The sequence below is a fragment of the Agelaius phoeniceus genome, chromosome 1 (genome assembly GCF_051311805.1).
Source record: "Agelaius phoeniceus isolate bAgePho1 chromosome 1, bAgePho1.hap1, whole genome shotgun sequence".
Classification (NCBI taxonomy): Eukaryota; Metazoa; Chordata; class Aves; order Passeriformes; family Icteridae; genus Agelaius; species Agelaius phoeniceus.
Window position 1 is genome coordinate 35,228,743 of NC_135265.1, and position 18,479 is coordinate 35,247,221.

Here is an 18,479-nt window from a genome sequence, read left to right on the forward strand (position 1 = left end):
TTAATGGAATATCGGAGAAAAACCAAACTGAGCAAGCCATTGCAGATTCTGAGACCCTCAAAACACTGAGCTTTCCTCATGAGACATTTCAGGCTTAGGTGCTAAAACACTGCATCAGAATTAAGTCATACCTCCTGGCATGAATCAGCTGCTAAATCCAGTTCAATCGTGTATCTTTGATACAAATCCCTCCTGGATAACTGCAGTGTGGAGTCAAGTGCCAAAGTAACAGCCTCCAGACCCAGGTGCCAGAGGCACTGTTGAGGAGCATTATTAGTCTGAGAGTAAAAAAAAAAAAACAGAAAAGGAGGCACTGGAGTAGTTACGGGGTGGAACAATAACTTTGGCACCGGCAAGCGTCCCAGACGACGACTCAGAGACACTGCCAACTAGATGCAGAATGTTTAAATGTTCAAAAAGCAATGAGACACTCAATTATATCAGCTAAGATTCTTTGTGACTGCTCTGCTCCAGCGCCGCTGGGGTTCCGCCGCGGCATCAAACCCTGCCCGGCGGACGCCGGGCACACCTGGGCAGGTGGACAGCGGCGCATCCTCGCAGGGCTGCAGCTCGAGACGGAGCTTTTCCTCCCTTGTCGGGCACCGCGTTACTCTTTAAACATTTTCTAGATAAAGAAACTCGAGCAAACAAAAATACCCGAAAGAGTTCGGGGCTGCAGGACCCGAGTCCCAGCTGAGCGCGGGCCTCCCCTGCGGCTGTCACTCAGCAGAGGCTCCGCGCCTGCCGGAGCCCGGCACGGCCAGGACACCGCTTTCCCCTGGCAGCGCCCGCCGGGCCCGGCTGCGCCCCTTCCCGCCCGGGCATCGGTGCCGGAGCCCGCGGGTGCCCGGGACGCGGGGGGCGGGCCGCCGCTGCCAGGCTGACTCACCCCCGCTCCGCTCCGCTCCGCTCCTCCCAGCGCCCCGCGGGGGAGGGACCGCCCGAGGCCGCGCCCCCGCCCCGCGCTCCCGGCCCCCCCCGCCCGGCACGGACCGCAATGATTTAGAAGTTCAGGAATCCCACGTGACGTCACGGAGGGTGATGTAATGCTTCTCTAAATAGAACGTATTGTAACCGTCCCTCAGTCCAACGTGGTTCCTCCGGCCGCGCTGCCGGTCCCGTCCCCGCCGCGCCGGGCGGTAAGTTCCTAAAAATACGGGGCTGCCCCGGGAAGGCGCCCGGCGCGGCGAGCGGCGCGCCCCGCAGCGCGCCCCGCACGGAGCGGAGCGCAGCAGCGCAGCAGCAGCGCCGGGTGCGCGGCTGGGGAAGGGGCAGCCTGCGGCTGCAGGGGCTCTGCCCTCCGCCACCGCATCTGCTCCGCAGGCGGCAGCGCCGGTCTCCGTCGCGGGCGCGGGGTCCCGCCGCTTCCGCGTCCCCGCCGTGCTCGGGGAGAGGGGCGTGAGCGACCCCGCGTCCCGCGGAGGGTCGGGCAGGGCAGGGCAGAGCGGCGGGGGCGGGAGCGCACGGTCGCCGAAACGCGGGGAAGTCGGACTCCCCATCCGCACTTCGGGGAGTTTGGGAAGTCTGCGCGCTGCTTCCCGGGACGGGATGGGATGGGATGAGATGGGGCGGCTGCCGCGGAGCGCAAGCAGCACCCCGCTGGTGCTGCCCCGAGCGGAGCGAGCGGGTGGGCAGCTCCCGGCGGAGCGAACGCGGAGTCCCCGCGCCCGCGGCGGGCTGGACGGCTCCCGGCGATGACAGCTCGGCGGCGCGCTGCCCCGCCATCCTCTCTCCCCGCCGCCCCCAAAACTTCTGGATAAGTTTCGCGGCGGCGGCCGTGCTTCCCAGCGAGCCGGGAGCAGCCGGCGGTGTCCGCGGGGCGGTGCGCGGGGTGGTGCGCGGCCGCTTTCCCCGTGAGACACCCCGGGTGCCGGGCTGCTGCTGCCGGCCCTTACGTCATGCTGCGGGCCGGTGCGGGGCTGATGCTCCGCTTCTGATGCCCTCGGGTGCGGGGAGGGGGCGAGTGTTGACAAGGTCCCCCCTCTGCAGCCTTCCTCTCCCTTTACAGCCCCTCTACTCCGCTCATCATCCCCCTGCCTCCAGCTCCGCGTCCCCCCGCTACTGTCCTCTCTTACAGGGGTCTCTCTCTCCCCAGCGAAGTTTTCAGGACGATAAGAGCTGCAGGAGTGTAAGGGGAATACTTGCTAAACTCTGCCTCCTCTATTATTTATGTCCGAGCATGGTGAGTGATCCTTCATCTCCAGGGCTCAATATAAGCTTTATAATTGGAAAGAGAGAGGTAGTTTCAGAGATGGGGGTAGAAATAAAGGAAAATGAAATGTCCATATGTTGTTTGGTTTTTTTCTTTTCTTTTTTTAAATCCAGTCCAATATGAGAAGTGACTTAAGCAGCAAGATTAGAAGATTTCCATATATTATCAGTAAGAAACAGTGCTTAGCTAGATGAAATTGAAGCTTGAACAGAAGAATAAGAATTACTGTGAAGCATCTTACTTGGGCTTTTCTTGAGACTGCAGTTTTTAAAGAAAGATTCACCCGCTGGTGTGCACCAGACTTTCCTTGTCTGGCCATTTGGACAAGTAGCAGTGCGTCAAGGAACAGTGGTGTAGGAAAACTTTCTTGTAAGAGATATATGGGGATAATCCAGAAACTGGACTGAAATAAAATTGAGAGGTAGAAAGTGAGAGCTGAATGCAAAAATGTAGGTTAATTTGTAGGAATTTTGCTGAAGGAGGTATGCTTCCATAAAGGTACTGTTTATATTCAATATAAAAGTGTAGAGTGGTGAAAGTCCCTGCTCAGTGTTTTGTAACTTTCATGTGGCGAATGAGGTTGTCGGTATCAAAAGCTGGAAATTCTTAATAAAAAATGGCTAAACTCCTTATTTGTGACTCCTTAATCCTAAAGGGAGCTGTACAGGTCGCAAAGCACTAGGGAAAAGTGTGATTAATGATCAGTGATTAGTGATAAGTGATTAGTGGTTTTATTCAAACTGTTACCTCTGACCAGAAGCACACATCAGAGGATTAACAGGCTCTTTAGATAAATGCTCATTAGTGGAAGGGGGAAAGCAAAGATAATAGGCGTGCACACAGGGACAACTTTCTAGGAAAATCATTCCTGTCTCTGGCATAATAAGCTCTATTAGCAGAAAGGCTCTTTAATTTAAAAGTTGCTTTTATCTTGTAAATCAAAGATAGATGTAGAAGTTTGCTGCGCTATTATTGCCTAAATTTTCCCATATCAACTAGATGTGGATTATCTCAGTAGTGATATTTTATTAAAAAAACCCCCGCACCACAATTGAATCTGTAAGAAACGGAACATTCCCAAGGGCTAAAGCCCTGCATCCCGAGGCATCTGCTCCCCAAGCCTGCTGCTGGCAGCTGACTAGATGGCGCAGTCCTGTTGTGAGTGAATGCACACTTCTGGGTTATGAACTTAGCAAGTAGCAGCTTGCTAGGTGTCCTTCAACACTTACAACAAAGTTGATTCTGTGCTGGGTTGGAGGCTAGACAGTGCTATGAGTTTGTAGTCACATTTTCCACTTCAGTTAATCTAGGGAGTTAAAGGCTGCTGGAAAAATTAGTCTCATTTACTGAAAGAGATGGTGAGAGAAAGAAGAAGAGAATGAGAGAGGGGCAGATAGCTACAGCCCGGGACATAACTCTTGATTGCACTGTTTTGTACTGCTTAAATGAAGTACAGTTCTGATGGCCCTAATTAATGAAGCCTGAAAGCTCTTGGGAGTTTTTCCCCCAGCTATAACTGGCAAAGTGAGTGTTTTTCTTTCTTTTAAATAAGTCACTAAAAACAAGGAACAGTTGGTGTGGTGGTTGAACAAAACAACTTGGACCTGACTGTGCTTTACAGATTATGGTAAGGAGCCTGTTTTTATGATAACTAACCAGGGATTTTTCATTGCTCTTAATTATATATGGCTTGGGAAGAAGTGGTATCCACTGCTGTCGATAGACTTGGGGGTTTCCTTTGTCCCATTAGCTTGCATGGGATTTATGTTTGGTTTCAACTGTGGAGATCATCAAAGTTTCAAAACTTTAAGAGAAACACTTGAGTGAAACAGGAAATAGAAATAATGAACTTATGGCATGAAAAAGAAATGGCTGTAGTCTCCTATTGTTACATCTTTAATTGGAGACTCTTAGGAATAGTTGGGCTAATGTTTAAAATCAAAAAGTTTTGTAATAGCATATAAAAAAGGTAATAAGCGCTGTCTGCCAGTTGTGAATATTGGATGGCACTTTTCCAGGATTTAAAATTGCAATATTTTTAAAAGTTTACACATTTAGAACAAGCGGAAACCTTTTCTCCCTTCCAAAACACCCATTTATAGTTCAGCTTCAATTTATCACACTCCTCTTCTGCTAATTTAACCCAGGGAATGTAAGGGGAAAGAAACCACGTATATACATTTAAAGGGAAGATAGAAGCGAGATTGTACATGTAATTTTATTTATATCACCACTTAGCAGAATGACTTACACAGATAAAGAGTAATAGGTGCTTTTTAAATTTGATATTCATTTCCTCACGCTGAGAATCTAAAATGTGCTGCACTCACATTTATCCTGTTCAGTGCCGAGGAATCTTCTGTAAAAGATCATTGCTGTGAGAGCCGGAGTTCACTCTGGAGTTGATAAGAGAGAGGTAATCTCCCCGCGCCGTCAGAAGGCTGCTCTTACATACTAAACCTTTCAACTCTGTGTGGGCAGAATCTCTCTGAGCTGCAGGATGATTTGAAACTGGGTTATTAACTTGTCTCCTTGTGGCCCCCTCTAAAAACCTGTCTCTGTGCTCCCAATCAGGGTATGAGGATCTTAAATATTAGATGAATTCTTGCAAGGTCGTTGTTGCTTTTAAAACAATTTCTTTAGTCAAGAACTTTTCCTCTACTTTTTGTCATCCTGTGTCTCTAATTTCTGCCATTAGTTGACTTTCTGGATTTCCTGTAAACCTGTTGCTTTGAGGGTTTATACCTATGTCTGTGTATTGTTAGCTTTAATTTTAATTCCAGCGACCGTCTTTCTTATAAACTCTTTATTATGAGAAAACTATTTCAGGACAAGATTTTGCAATAAAAGAAGAACAAAACTGTTTTTACTTCAAACATTTAAAAAATATTATTAAGGACCATGTGATTTATTATTGGAACAAACTGGGTTTTTCTCTCAAGGCCCGCGAACACTGATTTTTCTTGTAACTTATTGCAGGAATACTCTACCCAGCAGACACAGTTGCTGGAAAAGCAGATGTATAAAGCAACAAGTCTTTCAGTTCTGCTTCACAGGTCTAGGTGATTCTTTTGCTTTGATTCTGTTTTGGTTATCTCATGCTAATCAAATTAATAGGCAGACATATATAACTAAGCCAGCCTTTTTGGCTTAATCTTTCATGTGTAAACTTTCATTGATACAAATACATAGAAGTCTCAGTGGAAATATTTAAAATACTTTGAGATTCTGTCAGTCCTAAGTACTAACTTCAGGGCTGATCAGAGAGCTTGGTAGGTCACTCTGCAATAGCTCAAAAAATTTTTGTTGATTTGTCCTCTCTTCATGCTGCAAACTATTCAACCCCTGTTCCCCCCTCCTCCATCCCCACCCACCCTTATTTCTTGGTAAATTATCTCAGCAAATTATAATGCTCCAGAGCTTTTAGGGCTCTAGCCTTAAAAAAGAACTTTTAAGGCTTTTGCATTTTTCTGCCTTGACAAATGATCGAAGTTGATCACAAATTTAAAGCAACAGTTTGGAATAAGAACTATGAAAACATATTTTTTCCTCCTACCTAATAAGTGATATTACTATGCTAATTTACAATTCTGAAGGTGTAGTATTCTTGGCCACAGACAAAACAGTGATCTCAGACAATATGTTATCATGCTGGATTTTAACTTTAGCTATGTTATAGCATTAAGTACAGAAATGAACTTCTGTAGACTTGACATGTAAAAACAAAATCCTGTTATGGAAATAATTTTTGTTTTGGTTACATATACAATCAAATAAATTATTTAAATAGTCTCAGGTATACATAACGAGCACAACATAATATACATAAAATTACTGTTTTGGATATGTGATGAAAGGCCTTGTTGAAGCAGATAAGCTCTTGTATTTTTTTATATCCGTGGAGCTCTTGTGTTACTTTGTGCACTGATTATTTTGCTCCTGTTATGGCTCAGGTTAACGGGGCAAAATTGAAACTCTAAAATAATACTTCATCTACTATTTTTTACTAAGGTGTCATTTTAGTCTGTAATTAAAATTACTGAGAGTCAGTGTTTCTTTACTAGCCGTTGTATGGGAAATGCAGGTGTTATTTGCCCTTAGAGAGTTAGGAAAGGGCTGGTTGCACTTGTTTGTAGGTTTTTAGGTTGTGATATCAAATGCTATTTCATAAACACAAGAGATTTTCCAAGGATTTTGCTGAAGGCTGTAGGATTTTCAAAGTAAAACATTGAAAGCTTACAACAATTTCCTTAGCTTAAAAGATGTTTTGCTTTTGGTTCTTGTTTCCGCCTTATACTTTTTTGAGAATTTGTTCAAGAAGTTGGTCCCACACACTACTCCAGAATAAATTCCTTGAGACACTGTCATCAGCAGTGTTTGTATAGGTGTGTGGTTTTAATAATCTCTTCCTTTGAAACAGCTCATATCGCTGTCGTGCTGCCCTGCCACGTAAGGTGATTTTAAGGCGTGGGGTGAAGCCTCACTTGGCCAGAAGGCTCCACTTTGTGGCTGATAAAAATGGCAATGTCTTTAGAAGAAGCCAGAAGGAATGAGATTTGAATTTAATTGGGGAAAAAAACCTACAAATCCTCTCTTACCTTTGCCAGCTGATTCTGCTTTTCTTTAGCTCTGAATGTTTTCATTGCTCTTACTGGGGTACTGAGACCTCTGCTAGCTCAGGAATTGGGCATGGTTTGATCTCACCTGCAGCTTTCTACCACACATAAACTCTACAAACAGTTTCTATGGCCTTTTTAACCTTTGTAGGGTTTTCTCAAGCTGCTTGCTTTTCTTTCATCTCAGCTTCTTTCCTTCCTAAGGGCCTTGTCTTTGTGTGCCCCCACTCACCACATCATTTCAATGCAGTTGAAATGTCTGGTCCCAATCACTGTATGTTTGTGTATTTTAATGTTTTTTGTCCAGGGATGTACTGGGTTCCAAATAGTCATCCTTAAATACAATGCCTAAAGTTAATACTTTAGAGATATGTAATTAATTTGGCTGATCTTTCCTCATTTAGAGGAAGCTGCCTTTTTTCCTGTTAACTTTGTGGGCTTGTGCCTTTAGTTACTCTCCCATTGCATGCAAGGCAGCATTGTTCATCATCACCTTTTTCTGAGCTGTACCCAGAAACTAATTTGTCTTTTCAGGGAAATCAACCTGGACCAGGGGCTCCTAGATCTAACATCTGAGTTTTTTTCTCCTGCTGGTCTAATGTAAAGAATGCTAGTTAATATGCTCAACACAGGGGGCTCTGTAGCATAATAAACAGAATCTGAGACTGGATTTGGGATGCGTTGTATAGAGCAGCTATAGCAGCAAGCAATTAATTGAGATGTTAGTGTCTTGTATTCCCTCTCTTTTTTCACTTTTCTGTCTTTTAAGTCTTCCAGTTCTGGAGTGCTGAAAATACTACCTGAAGAGTAATATTCTGCCTAAGTAAACGCTCCAAGATATGGACGATGATATTAGTAGGTCACTTGGTCATGCACTGATACTGCAAACCAGTAATTCAGTCATGGCCGAACTAGTTTGCAATCATTCCCAGTCCAAATAACTCTCACTTAACTTTTCAGAAAACTTTTATTCAAAAGCAATGCTCTGTTACTAGGTGCAGAGCTTTACATTATGAATGGCCTCAAGTTGCACCAGAAGAGGTTTATCTTGCATATTAGGAAAAATTTCTTCACCAAAAGGGTTGTCAAGCACTGGAATAAGCTGCCTAGGGAAATGATTGAGTTACCATCTCTGGAGGTAATTGTAATTACAAGATGTGTAGATGTGGCAGCTGGGGACATGGTTTTGTAGCAGATTTGGCAGTGTTGGGTTAATGGCTCAACTTGATGATCTTAAGGGATTTTTCTAACTTAAACAGTTCCTTGATTCTGTAATAGTAAATCATACCTCCATAGGTACTACCCTGAATTAACTTTAGGCAATTGGTTTGGTTACATCTGCTTTTGGTTCTGGTCAAGTCAGTGAACGAGTTTATCACAATTCTTTTTTAGGTGCCCAGCAGGAACTCCAAAGGTGACCTGAGTGTGTGATGGCAAAGAGCCTGGAATTCTGCTTGTCCAGAAATGACACTGTCTGTGCCATTGGGCTTGCCAGTATCTTACTTATATGAAACTTCTCAGAATGGTTGTAAAAACTAAAAGTGGAGCAATGGAGTAGAAACAGATAATCAATTGCTTTGTTCAGGACTGTCTATTCCTACCTGTTGTTTAACTTCATTACTGAATAAATGCTTTAGGAAGAAGAAATTTTGGTTAAGGGTTTATGATAATTTCAATCACGACATCAACTTCATTTTTTGTGACTTAAAAAAAAGCTCATTTTGCTGGTGATGACTTGGGCATGGGGGAAATGGCATTTGCATATTTTTTCCCAAATATGCAAATGAAGAGATCAGGATCAACATCTGTAGAGACTTCCATAATTTTCTAGAGTGCGCAAAATGAGGGAAAAGAAGGGATTCTGTAGTTAAAAACAAGTTAAGGAATTTTCCTTCTTTTCTCTACTTCCATCCTTAAGTGTATCAGTGTAGCACTTTAAAGTTGTTTTATATCTGTTATTAAATAAGTCCAGTGTAAATTTCTTTTACTGGATGTGTGACGGAAAAGTATTTTAAAAAGGCAGTGGGAGATCAAAATGAATGATGTAAAACTTAAACCACTTTCTCCAATTCCTGTACTGCCCTTTCATTCTTCAGTGCTAGTAAAGCAGTACATGGACTCAGGCATGAAAATGGGTTAAATTTGAGTACTTGATGGTTTTTCACAAAAAGTGAGAGAAAGCAGTAATCTAACATTTTGATGAGAATCTTTAAAAGACAAGCTTCTGTAAATAATTTGCTATGAAAGTAGAAAGGATCAAAAGAGCCATGGGTTTTATGACTGGGTAAGTAGAATACATTCTTGTGGATTTCAAAAATATCATAGTAGAGCCTAATTCTCCACTCACCCTGATACAAATCTGGAGCAACTCTATAGAAATCTGTGGAGTTACCAACTGCAATAATACTCATTGAAAAGAAAATTAGATTCACGGGGTCTATTCTGAACATAGCCTATCAGCTGTGCACTGTGCAAGTCCCATTATTGAAGTAATAGCCTTACATGTCACGTTAGGGACGGCTGTTTCCCCAAGATGAACATGTTTGCAGCTCTCCTCATCTTGTGGCTACTTTTTAAGGGGGCAGGGGGATATTGAGAATACTTATTTTCTGCTCAATTAATATTCCTTCCGTGCACTCTCCTTCCTCTCACGCGCTTTATGTGTGGGTGCGCAGTCTGCACTCTCCATCATCTATCTGTCTGTGTCTCTTTGGCTGTGACAGTCACCACTCTGGCCTCAGGCTTGCACAACATAGATGAAAAGCCCACCAAGCTTTTCAGTTAAACATGGCAGGATATAATTCTGCTCCTAAATATGATGTGCACTTTCACGATTAACGACGCAGCTGTGAATTGGAAGTAACACCTTAGACTTCGGTTACATTTTTTACGTGGAGGTTTTAGGTTTTCTTTCAGCATCTGAAAAAAAGGAGGCGATAGAGGGCAAAAGAAGCGAGGAGGCACTGTGGCTCGGCAGTTTTAATAAATTGGAGTATTTGTCTGCAGCACTGCATAAAGCAACACCCAGGACACTCGAGCATCTTGCATAGCTCCCAAGCTGGCCTGAGAGTGGGAACAAAGTCTTTGAGAAATGGGGGAAAAATGTCATCACTGCCTGAGCTGCTCTGATTTTGTTTTTTAAACAGCAATAAACAGGGAATTTTGAGTAAAGAAAAACATTGTAAAGAGTGATAAATAGGCAGTGTCCTGTGTACAACTCACACTTTGCCCAGGCCTAATCATGTACACTTACTTGCTTCCAATTTTCTTCATTTGGCCCAGCATATGTGGGGTCAGCTCTGTTTCTTTTGAAATTGGTATAAATTGCTTGACTTTTCTGAAACTGTGTGGAGTGAGGGTATGGCCCATGGTTGATTATTAATGGCACACAAAGGGCATCTTCTGTGTATATTCTTTTGTGAGAAGATACAACAAATATTTTTAGGCCCTATAACCACTCTGGTGTGCAAAGTCTCTGGATCCCTAATAATCCAGAGGTTAATTTATAAAAAAAAAAAAAAAAAGAAACAAACCCACAACTATTATTTCATTGCCAAACATTTTTAAAAAGCACTATTTATGTAGGCCCTATATAAGCACACATTGTTTTATGTTCCTTCTGCTGGCTTTGCGTTTGACTAAACCATTATTCTCGAAGCGCTGCTGTGCTGAGATCATCAGTGATGATGGTGTGAAAACAAACAAGTTTTAGCATGAGAAGTCACTATATAATTTGACAGGGAGGTTGTCAGCACCAAAACATCTACATTCATTTCATCTCTGGTCAAAGCAAAATAAAAATCAGATGGCTAATGGGGGAAAATACATTCTTAGGAGGAAAGAAAGAGGATTGGATCTAATTCTGCAAGGTGCCATGTCAATCAAAACTAGGACCAATCTTAATTCCCACTGAGGTCAATGGTTGCTCAGAGCACTCAGGGACTAGTGTCATTGGGCACCTTTTCTCCAAAGTTTAGTAAAACTGCTGAGATGAAACTCAATTCTTCATTAAGTCAAGCTGCTAACAAGTTATTGGGAGTAAAGCTCTCTTTGTTAAAAATCAAGATATGCTTCAGCTCTTCAAGAGAGAGCTAAAAAAAGTATGTGCTCTAATTCTGTAGCCTTCAAGGAGTCCTTCAACATGAAGAGCTCTGCATATACCTTAATGGTACAAAAATCCTGCTTCGGAGAAAAACATTTCTGGCCTCTGTTACATTACACAAAATAGGGAATTTTATTCTTTTGAAAGTGACCTTTAATGTTATCAAGAATGATTTTGTATTCCCTAGTGTTAAGTTAAAAAGCTTTGGGACTAATGAATGTAGCTCTATGTGTAGTCAAATAGGTCCTGTCAAAAATAAGCTATCAGCTATGTGAGCTATGTGCATGCCCCCCAACATTTTTTTCTTTGTTCCTCAGCAAAAATTATAGTGGTCTGTTTTTAACAGGAACAGTTAAAGTCAATGGATCCCAGATGAGTCAACCAACTTAATAATACCCTAAAATTTAGGAGTTCCAGATAGTTTATTTTACTGCTATGCAGTGGCCTTACACCTGAACCTCTTACTGGATTATCTGAATTGAGTGGAGCTTGCAGGACACACAAGCAAACACTGGGAAACATTGCTCTCTCTGTAGCAGTCAGGACTCTACATGTTGTATTTTCTCTCTCATGTTGTCTGATTCTATACGAATTTTCTTGCCAAAAAGCTGCTATTCCAAAATATTGAGACAGCCTATTTCTAGGCTGTCAGTCTTCCAGTTTTCATTTCAGAGTTTTGAGTCAGTGCACTGTCAGCCAAAAGCTTTTCAGCAGGCTGAAAGCTTTTAGGCACAGAAGGAGCTTAGAAGAAATATTTTCAGCATTGTAATTAATTCTAAATTAATTTATGATGAGGACAATAAGAGGCATGATGATGACTGTTTTATCAAACTAGTCATGAAAATAGATTTGATTTTCTTTTTAAATTTGAATTTGCTCTGTTGGTGTCAGATAGCTTAAATGTACTGAGGATGCCTTGCAAGCGAAGCGTAGCTTTGACATACTGGATATGCAGAGCTCCTTGTTGTATGTCTTCTTTCAAGGAAACGGCCTTCCTTGAACAGGGAAAAATGTGGCATTGGGAGTGCTGCTGAGCCATGTGGCTGTATGACTGTGGCAGTGAGATCCTCTCCCAACTAATAAAATTGTGGCCACCAGAGTTCAGGTGCTTTTGGAAAGCCCAAGCAGGATTTCAAACAAATTTCTCAATTGGCTCCAGTGCTTAGAAAATACTGGACAGGCGAATGCCCATGTCTACATTTATAGAGAGGTATGTGCTCATTAGCACCTGGAATGGGCAGGTATTGCATGGAGGATGCATTTTGTAAAATATCAATTTTTTTTGTATCCTGACATCACAGAATTTTAAGAGAAAAACCAAGCCTGCAGTTCGGCAACTGGTTTGTACAGACGGACTCGTGTTTACACAATAAAGGATACACAGCAGTAAATTGTATAGCTTATTGTTAGGTGAGAAAGAGGTAAAAGCCAGTGATCCATGACACGGAAATAACATTTTTTATAAAGGTTGGTTGTGAAAGAGTTAAATGAAAATCTAAACAGGAGTACTTTTTCCGGCCTTTTGCAATTCTGTGAATACCACTTTCCTCACATACCTAGTGCCTTCCTACTAACCATCTTCAAAATATATGCTAAAAAAGAATCAACCTTTTGGTGCCCACATTAAAATGCCACTTATTTCTCCACCTAATGCCTGACTCTACCTGTGCTCTCAAGCATGGTGGGTGTGAGATGGTCGAAGAAGCAGCAAGGTCCTGACAGAGCCTCTTGTCTCTTGCTAAGCCCCATATTTAGCACAGAGGGGATTTCCTTGCCGTTGTGTAGAGAAGACAGTTGGGCCACAAGGTTTTTTCTGCACCCCATCCAACCCTGAGTTAAATCAAGTAGCAGTTGCCAGGAGTTAAAGATGGTGGCCTCTGAGCAGCTTCTTTGGCCTTTGCAGCCAGGCTAGTGACATTTTTCGAGGGAAAAATATACTCACCAAAGATTTTCACACAAAGAACTTTACTGAAAAGGGAATGGAGGCCTGAAAGTATTCACTGTTAAAGATCAAAATTTCTGAGTAGCTTCAGCCAAAATAAAAGGGGAGAAAATTATATGAAAAAGGCAAAATACTCTATTTCAACATTTTTTCAAAATGAGGTTCATCTCCTTTGAAAATTTATTTATATTAAGGAAGACATAAGGCACTACATCTTTCAGAGGTTTGTTTTTTTTTTTTTTTGTGATGAATAAAGTCTTTCAGGTTGATGCAAACACTTTCATGTTTATCTGCATTCATTTCTCTGCTCTTGGCTTGGGAGGCTGGGGTCTCTTTATCTTTCTTATCTGAACAATATGGTCTGTGCATATAAGACAGGGACAAGCTCCTGGAAAGCTGTGTTGTTTGAGAACTTCAAATAGCTGGGTAGAGGCCTTTTGTTGGCCACATCTCCCAAATATTTCCTAAGACTTGGTCTGGTCTGATCTGGCTGGAACAGGGAAGATGATTGCCTTCCCTGGAGGGCATTGCAAAATCAATGTAATCAACTGACGGGATCGGAAAAAGATTGGCTGAAAGAAACCAAGTCTTGGTATAGCACCTTTGCTGAGAGTAAATGTGGGAGAGGCTGTCCTCTATTAAGAATACTGTCAGAAATATCTTGGACATTTTTGAATTAAGTCATTGCATAATTGGTAAAATTCAGAAATTGGAGTAGAAATTGGAGTAAATTTTTTTAGTTATGCTTTTTAGTTATGCTACTGGCTTAGGTTTTTAGGGTCTTTTAAAACATATTTCTTCTTTATGGGAAAGGTAGATGACTTAAATGGATTTCTCTTACTGGGAATTATCTGGTGGAAGTTCTGATTAATTTGAATATTCCAGGATGGATTAAAAGGGAGCTGAAGGAACAATTAATGCTTCCTAGGTATGGCTTCTTTTTTTTTTTTCCTTTGAGCAGATTAGTTTCTCATTTTTTATCAGGAGACATACTGACATACTAGGATTTGATGAGGAAGAAATTCTGGCTTATTCTAGTTGTGTGGAATTGCTTTTCTTAGACCATGTAAAATATTTAATCTCCATATGATGGCTCTTTAACTTGTCTTTTCAAGTGTGTGTTTTGGTGGTTTGATGGTATGTAGAACATTTCCTTCCTGTACTTCAGCATTTCTAACCAAAATCTGAGTATGTTTGAAACCTTAGCTTATTCACACTTCCTAATCATAATCCCTTTGGTTTCCTTGTCAGCACCTTTGTGGTATTTCTCTGGACACCTCTATCTAATATCTCCAGAGGTTATTCTACAGAGTAACCTTTGACAAGATCTATTACTTGCTACTTACTGCTTTTAGCAAGGTGAAAAGAGGTCAGTCTCTGTAAAAGGCAGGCATTATTAGAAGACTGCTGTAGAGTCTCTTGGTGGCTTGTCCATCTCTTCTAGCAACACTGCAAATCAGTTCAGGCACCTCCTCTACAGCACAAAGAAAATTACATTTTTGACTGGGTACGATCATATGTAGGTAATGCATGTCCTTGGGAAAGGGGCTCCTTTGTGCATTACAAAGCCCCAGGTGGTTTCTGTGTCAAGGCTGAAACACAGGGATGCACTCACTGGAATCTGTGGGATTTTTGCTGTCAGCTTCAAGAGTAACAGGACTTCAGCCTGTTAGTTTTTGTATGATCCATTTAATTGAACTTCATGGCCAATGCTAATGATGTTTGCTGCTGCCTTGAGTTGAATTGATAATTTGGTTACCTGTCCTGTCAGAATTCAGGATCTTCTAAATGAAGGTTGGTGTTGTCTGTTTCTTTAACCACATTAAGATGTAAAAGCTACCTCTTTCTGATTTGAAAAACACAGTTTGCAAAATCTCATTTTGCAATGTTACTCTCTCAAAAAAGTAACTACAAGATAATTTTGGCTGACGATACAAAATCCTAGAAATTAGAAAAAACATATTTTCTTCCAGATTAATTAAAAAGATGACAAATTTCTCAGGAGACTTTAGACAGATCCCAGAGGTGTTGAAAATACAATTTAAAATGAATGTCTAGTCAGTTTATCTGCGTGCATCCTCTAGAAATGAATGAAAAATCTTCCCAGGTAGCTTTGAAATATCTCAGTCTCAGGTTTTGTCAATGAAGGTAGCCTGGTTGTATCAGTTACTGATCACATGAAAAACACGTGTTTTCATGGTTTCTGTATATGTAAATTCTACAAAAGCTACTGGTATACCTTTCATATGCAAATAGTTACAATGCAGGGAAAAATGCCTTCTGTTTGAGCTTTAACAATAAATTATAAGTAAGGATTTTTCCTCTCATCCCCAAACACTGAAATCCAGGCTAACTTGTTGCTAACATGGCTTTCACTTTCTGTCCATAGTCTACCAATTAAGCACATGCAGATAGTGACTGAAATGCTCTGTCTTGGAGTAGAATTTAAATTTGATTTACCTAATGGGATCTCATTGCCACATGACTACTGTATGTGTATGGGAAGCTGGGAAGCTGAGCCTGAGCTCTTTGCAAAAATTAGGCATGATAGCTGTCTGAGAATATTTAAAAGTATATAGGAAGAACAGGGTATAAATGTGAAATATGTATTACTTCTTTTGCTTCCAATAAGAAAATGAATAATGAAGAGAAGTAATGTTTTTTTCAGTGTGATCATATAGAGGTTAAAATACAAACTGCCAAGGCAAAACAACTTTCTGCAAGATGAAAAAGAGGTTTCTGTGAAGTGTGGTGGTTCCTGATGTTCTGCTTGTTTTCTGTGTTAGCAACCTCTCAAAAATTAATTCACTAAGAATTTACCTGTAGGAGTGCTTGGCATATTCCTTTTTTCCAAGCCTGCTCTTTATTTTTAAGCATGCAGAGAAGTACTCGTGTGTGTGTGTATGTGTGTGTAATTTGAGTTTTATTTTTTAATTGCATCTTCCCCTTTGGTTCAAACTCTGTAGCTGGAGATTAAATAATTAACCAAGTGAATTGGCCTTGCACTCCAGTGTTACAACCCAAAGCTGTAGCCTGTGGTTACAGTTAAGGGCTCTATCCTTGCAGAGATGAGCAAGTGTTTGCAGAACATTCCTTTGAGACTGAACCCAAGAGAATAAGACCAAGAGGTTGTCAGGCAACTGGATGCATCAACATGGCAGAGCAGGAGAAGTATATACAAATCCTTACTTACAGAGGTGGAAGACCTTGCAGACAATTTCCTGGTCTGTTTTTGGAGTGAGAAACTAAAGACTTTCTAGTGGGGATGTTGGAGGCAGGAGGTGGTGTAGAACCAGGGTAGGACTAGCCAACAGTGGGTGAAATTTGCTTCTTTCTCAAGGCCTTTGGGTTTTGTGGAGGCTCTGAAAAGAGCCGTGAAGTCATCCTCCACAGGTGGAACTCTTCCCTGCTAGAAACTGCTGACCTTATACAGTAAATTAAGTCTCAACACAAATTTAGTACCTTGTACATTTTAAGTTCCAGCCACCAAAGTAAGGTGCTGTCAGAACAGAGAGTAATTGCTGCTCTATTTTCACTAAGATATGGTAACTCATGGTTGATGAATAACATCTGACTTATATTCTGTCTGAAAAGCTTGTATATGTGCTTCTTTGTTTGTTTATTTTATTTCTCTCCCTAGACCAGCCACAAAACCCCTACTGCTCATCAGTGCAAAACCTTGCACTGACTGAAGGGGGAATTCCATGCACAACCGCCAAAAAAAAAAAAAAAAAAAAAAAAAAAAGCAGACCCTGTAGTGAGGGAGAAAAGGAGAAAAAAGGGTTTCTGTTTCTTCTCATCTGCTTCCATGCTTCCTTTTACTCAAGATTTTCAAATATTATCAATGTTAGAAACTCTGTATGTCCCATTTTTATTGCATTAATGCTGTAAGGCAGATTTGCATGGATTTTACAGTTTGTTTCAAACAAGAAAAAAGCCTCTGCATGATGGGCAAACTATCACTTAAAATCAAACTCCTGCTGATCAGTTCCCTGAACCAAGTGGTAGGTGGCACCCAGCTTTGCTACAGCCCCAGAATTTGATGGCTGGGCTGTCTCTCTGCTGAACTACCAAACTCCTTATTAACTGTAAAAGACTGTGAAGCTGTAATTACAGAGAGTGTAAGTAGTTGCAGTGGAAGGTAAAGGCCAAAGAAATTAAGAGTTCAAATAAAAGAAGGAAAAGACTCAGTGAATCCTTGTGTGTGTGATGATTGAGAAGATTGATTCCCTCAATGGTCAGCTTTTGTTTGTGAAGAACTTGCTTGTGAAAATTTTGACCAATCTAAGTGCATTTTATACTTTGATAAAGGTACCCGTGTGATGGTCAACTTTATGGCAAATTAAATTACAGCTACAGATCTGTTAACTGTGGAGAAACTCACAACTCTCTACCTCTCCACCACATGTCCCTATGATAGGTCAAAAAAAGGGATTTCTTAAAAAATATTTGCTTTCACTTTAAGTGACAGTTGGAAATGGGAGGTCTGTTTGGTCTAGCTGGGTGCCTGCTTGTCCCCGTGGGTATGGCTTTTCCAAGTGATGGTTGATGATGCGCTCGGTTTGAATGAGCTGGAGCAGAAATCTGAGACCTGCAGGGACCTGAGGGTCTCCATCAAGAATTTGGGCTGTGTTAGCTCTTGCCACTCAGCTGCTTCCTGACTGGGAGGATGTATCTGTCCTCCCTTTTGGACAGGGGGAAGGCACATCCCTTGCCCTGCTTGTTCCTGTAACTTTCTCAGTTACAGGATCTGCCTGGGCTCCCTGCACCCACACAAGCTGTGCCACATCTATCAGGGAATTCCCCCAACTCTAGGGTCATCAAAATTACATATAAACATGGTGTCCTGCAGTGTTCCTAAGAGAAAACTCTGGCTCACCTAAGCAGAAAGTCTGTTTGCAAATTTCTGGAGGTATTCAGAGGTGGCATCAGTTGTGGTAGGTGAGTGAATATTCTTTCTCTGTAAGCTGGACCAGATGAGATGTTGCTTTCTAGCAGACCATCAAGAGAAGACCAGCTCTGTGTTCCTCCAGCAGTGTCTTCTGGTGGCCTCCTGTGCTCTGTCTCTTACGGTTGCTGAAAAAATCTTGGAGGAAACAGCCCCAGGTGAATTGGAAGAAGGGTGAAAGTGAGGAAATGTGATATTTCCCAATCATGATGTTCTCAGCCCCTCCCATGTCTCCAGGATAAAGTTCATTTGCCATAAGATAAGGCAGGTTTTCTTATCATGAAAGAATACTTCAGAAAAACTTTGGCTTTAATTTCAAAGCAAAGGGAAAATGCAAATTCAGATCAATCAGAAAGTCAGTGAAGGTGTTTTGTGTCAAAAGACATGTTCTTTTTTTGGCTGTAAACATTGTTACACTGTTTACAATATAATACTGTTGTTTATACTTCTTTTGTCCATTAGAACAAATTTACTTTCAAGATGATTAAAAGCTTTCAATTTTAAAACTTTCTATTTACCTGGTTATGCAGTGATTGTGATTTCTTTGGGAATAAATTTTTGAGGTTAGGTGATTCTGCCGTGCCAGCTGGATGAAAGGCCTTGCAGTAAATCGGTATGGTATTAAATCAGATTGCTGCTGTTTCTGCCACTCTGAGCTG

At 41.6% G+C, this 18,479-nt stretch overlaps 1 protein-coding gene across 4 annotated transcripts in view; it reads left to right on the top strand.

Moving 5' to 3' along the window:
• Positions 1 to 1,045: 1,045 nt before the first annotated feature.
• The window catches only part of CREB5 (cAMP responsive element binding protein 5), a 256,868-nt gene continuing 239,434 nt past the window's right edge, over positions 1,046 to 18,479 (top strand). For 2 of the 4 annotated variants that reach the window (XR_013181630.1, XM_077176335.1), the window contains exons 1-2: positions 1,046 to 1,139; positions 2,096 to 2,182. Coding sequence is in view for 1 of the 4 variants with exons in the window: in XM_077176335.1 (XP_077032450.1) it covers positions 2,180 to 2,182 (3 nt within the window). In the remaining 3 variants the exon portion in view is untranslated. The remainder of the gene's footprint in view (positions 1,140 to 2,095; positions 2,183 to 18,479) is intronic. The other 2 variants (XM_077176336.1, XM_054640474.2) reach the window with 2 other exon arrangements.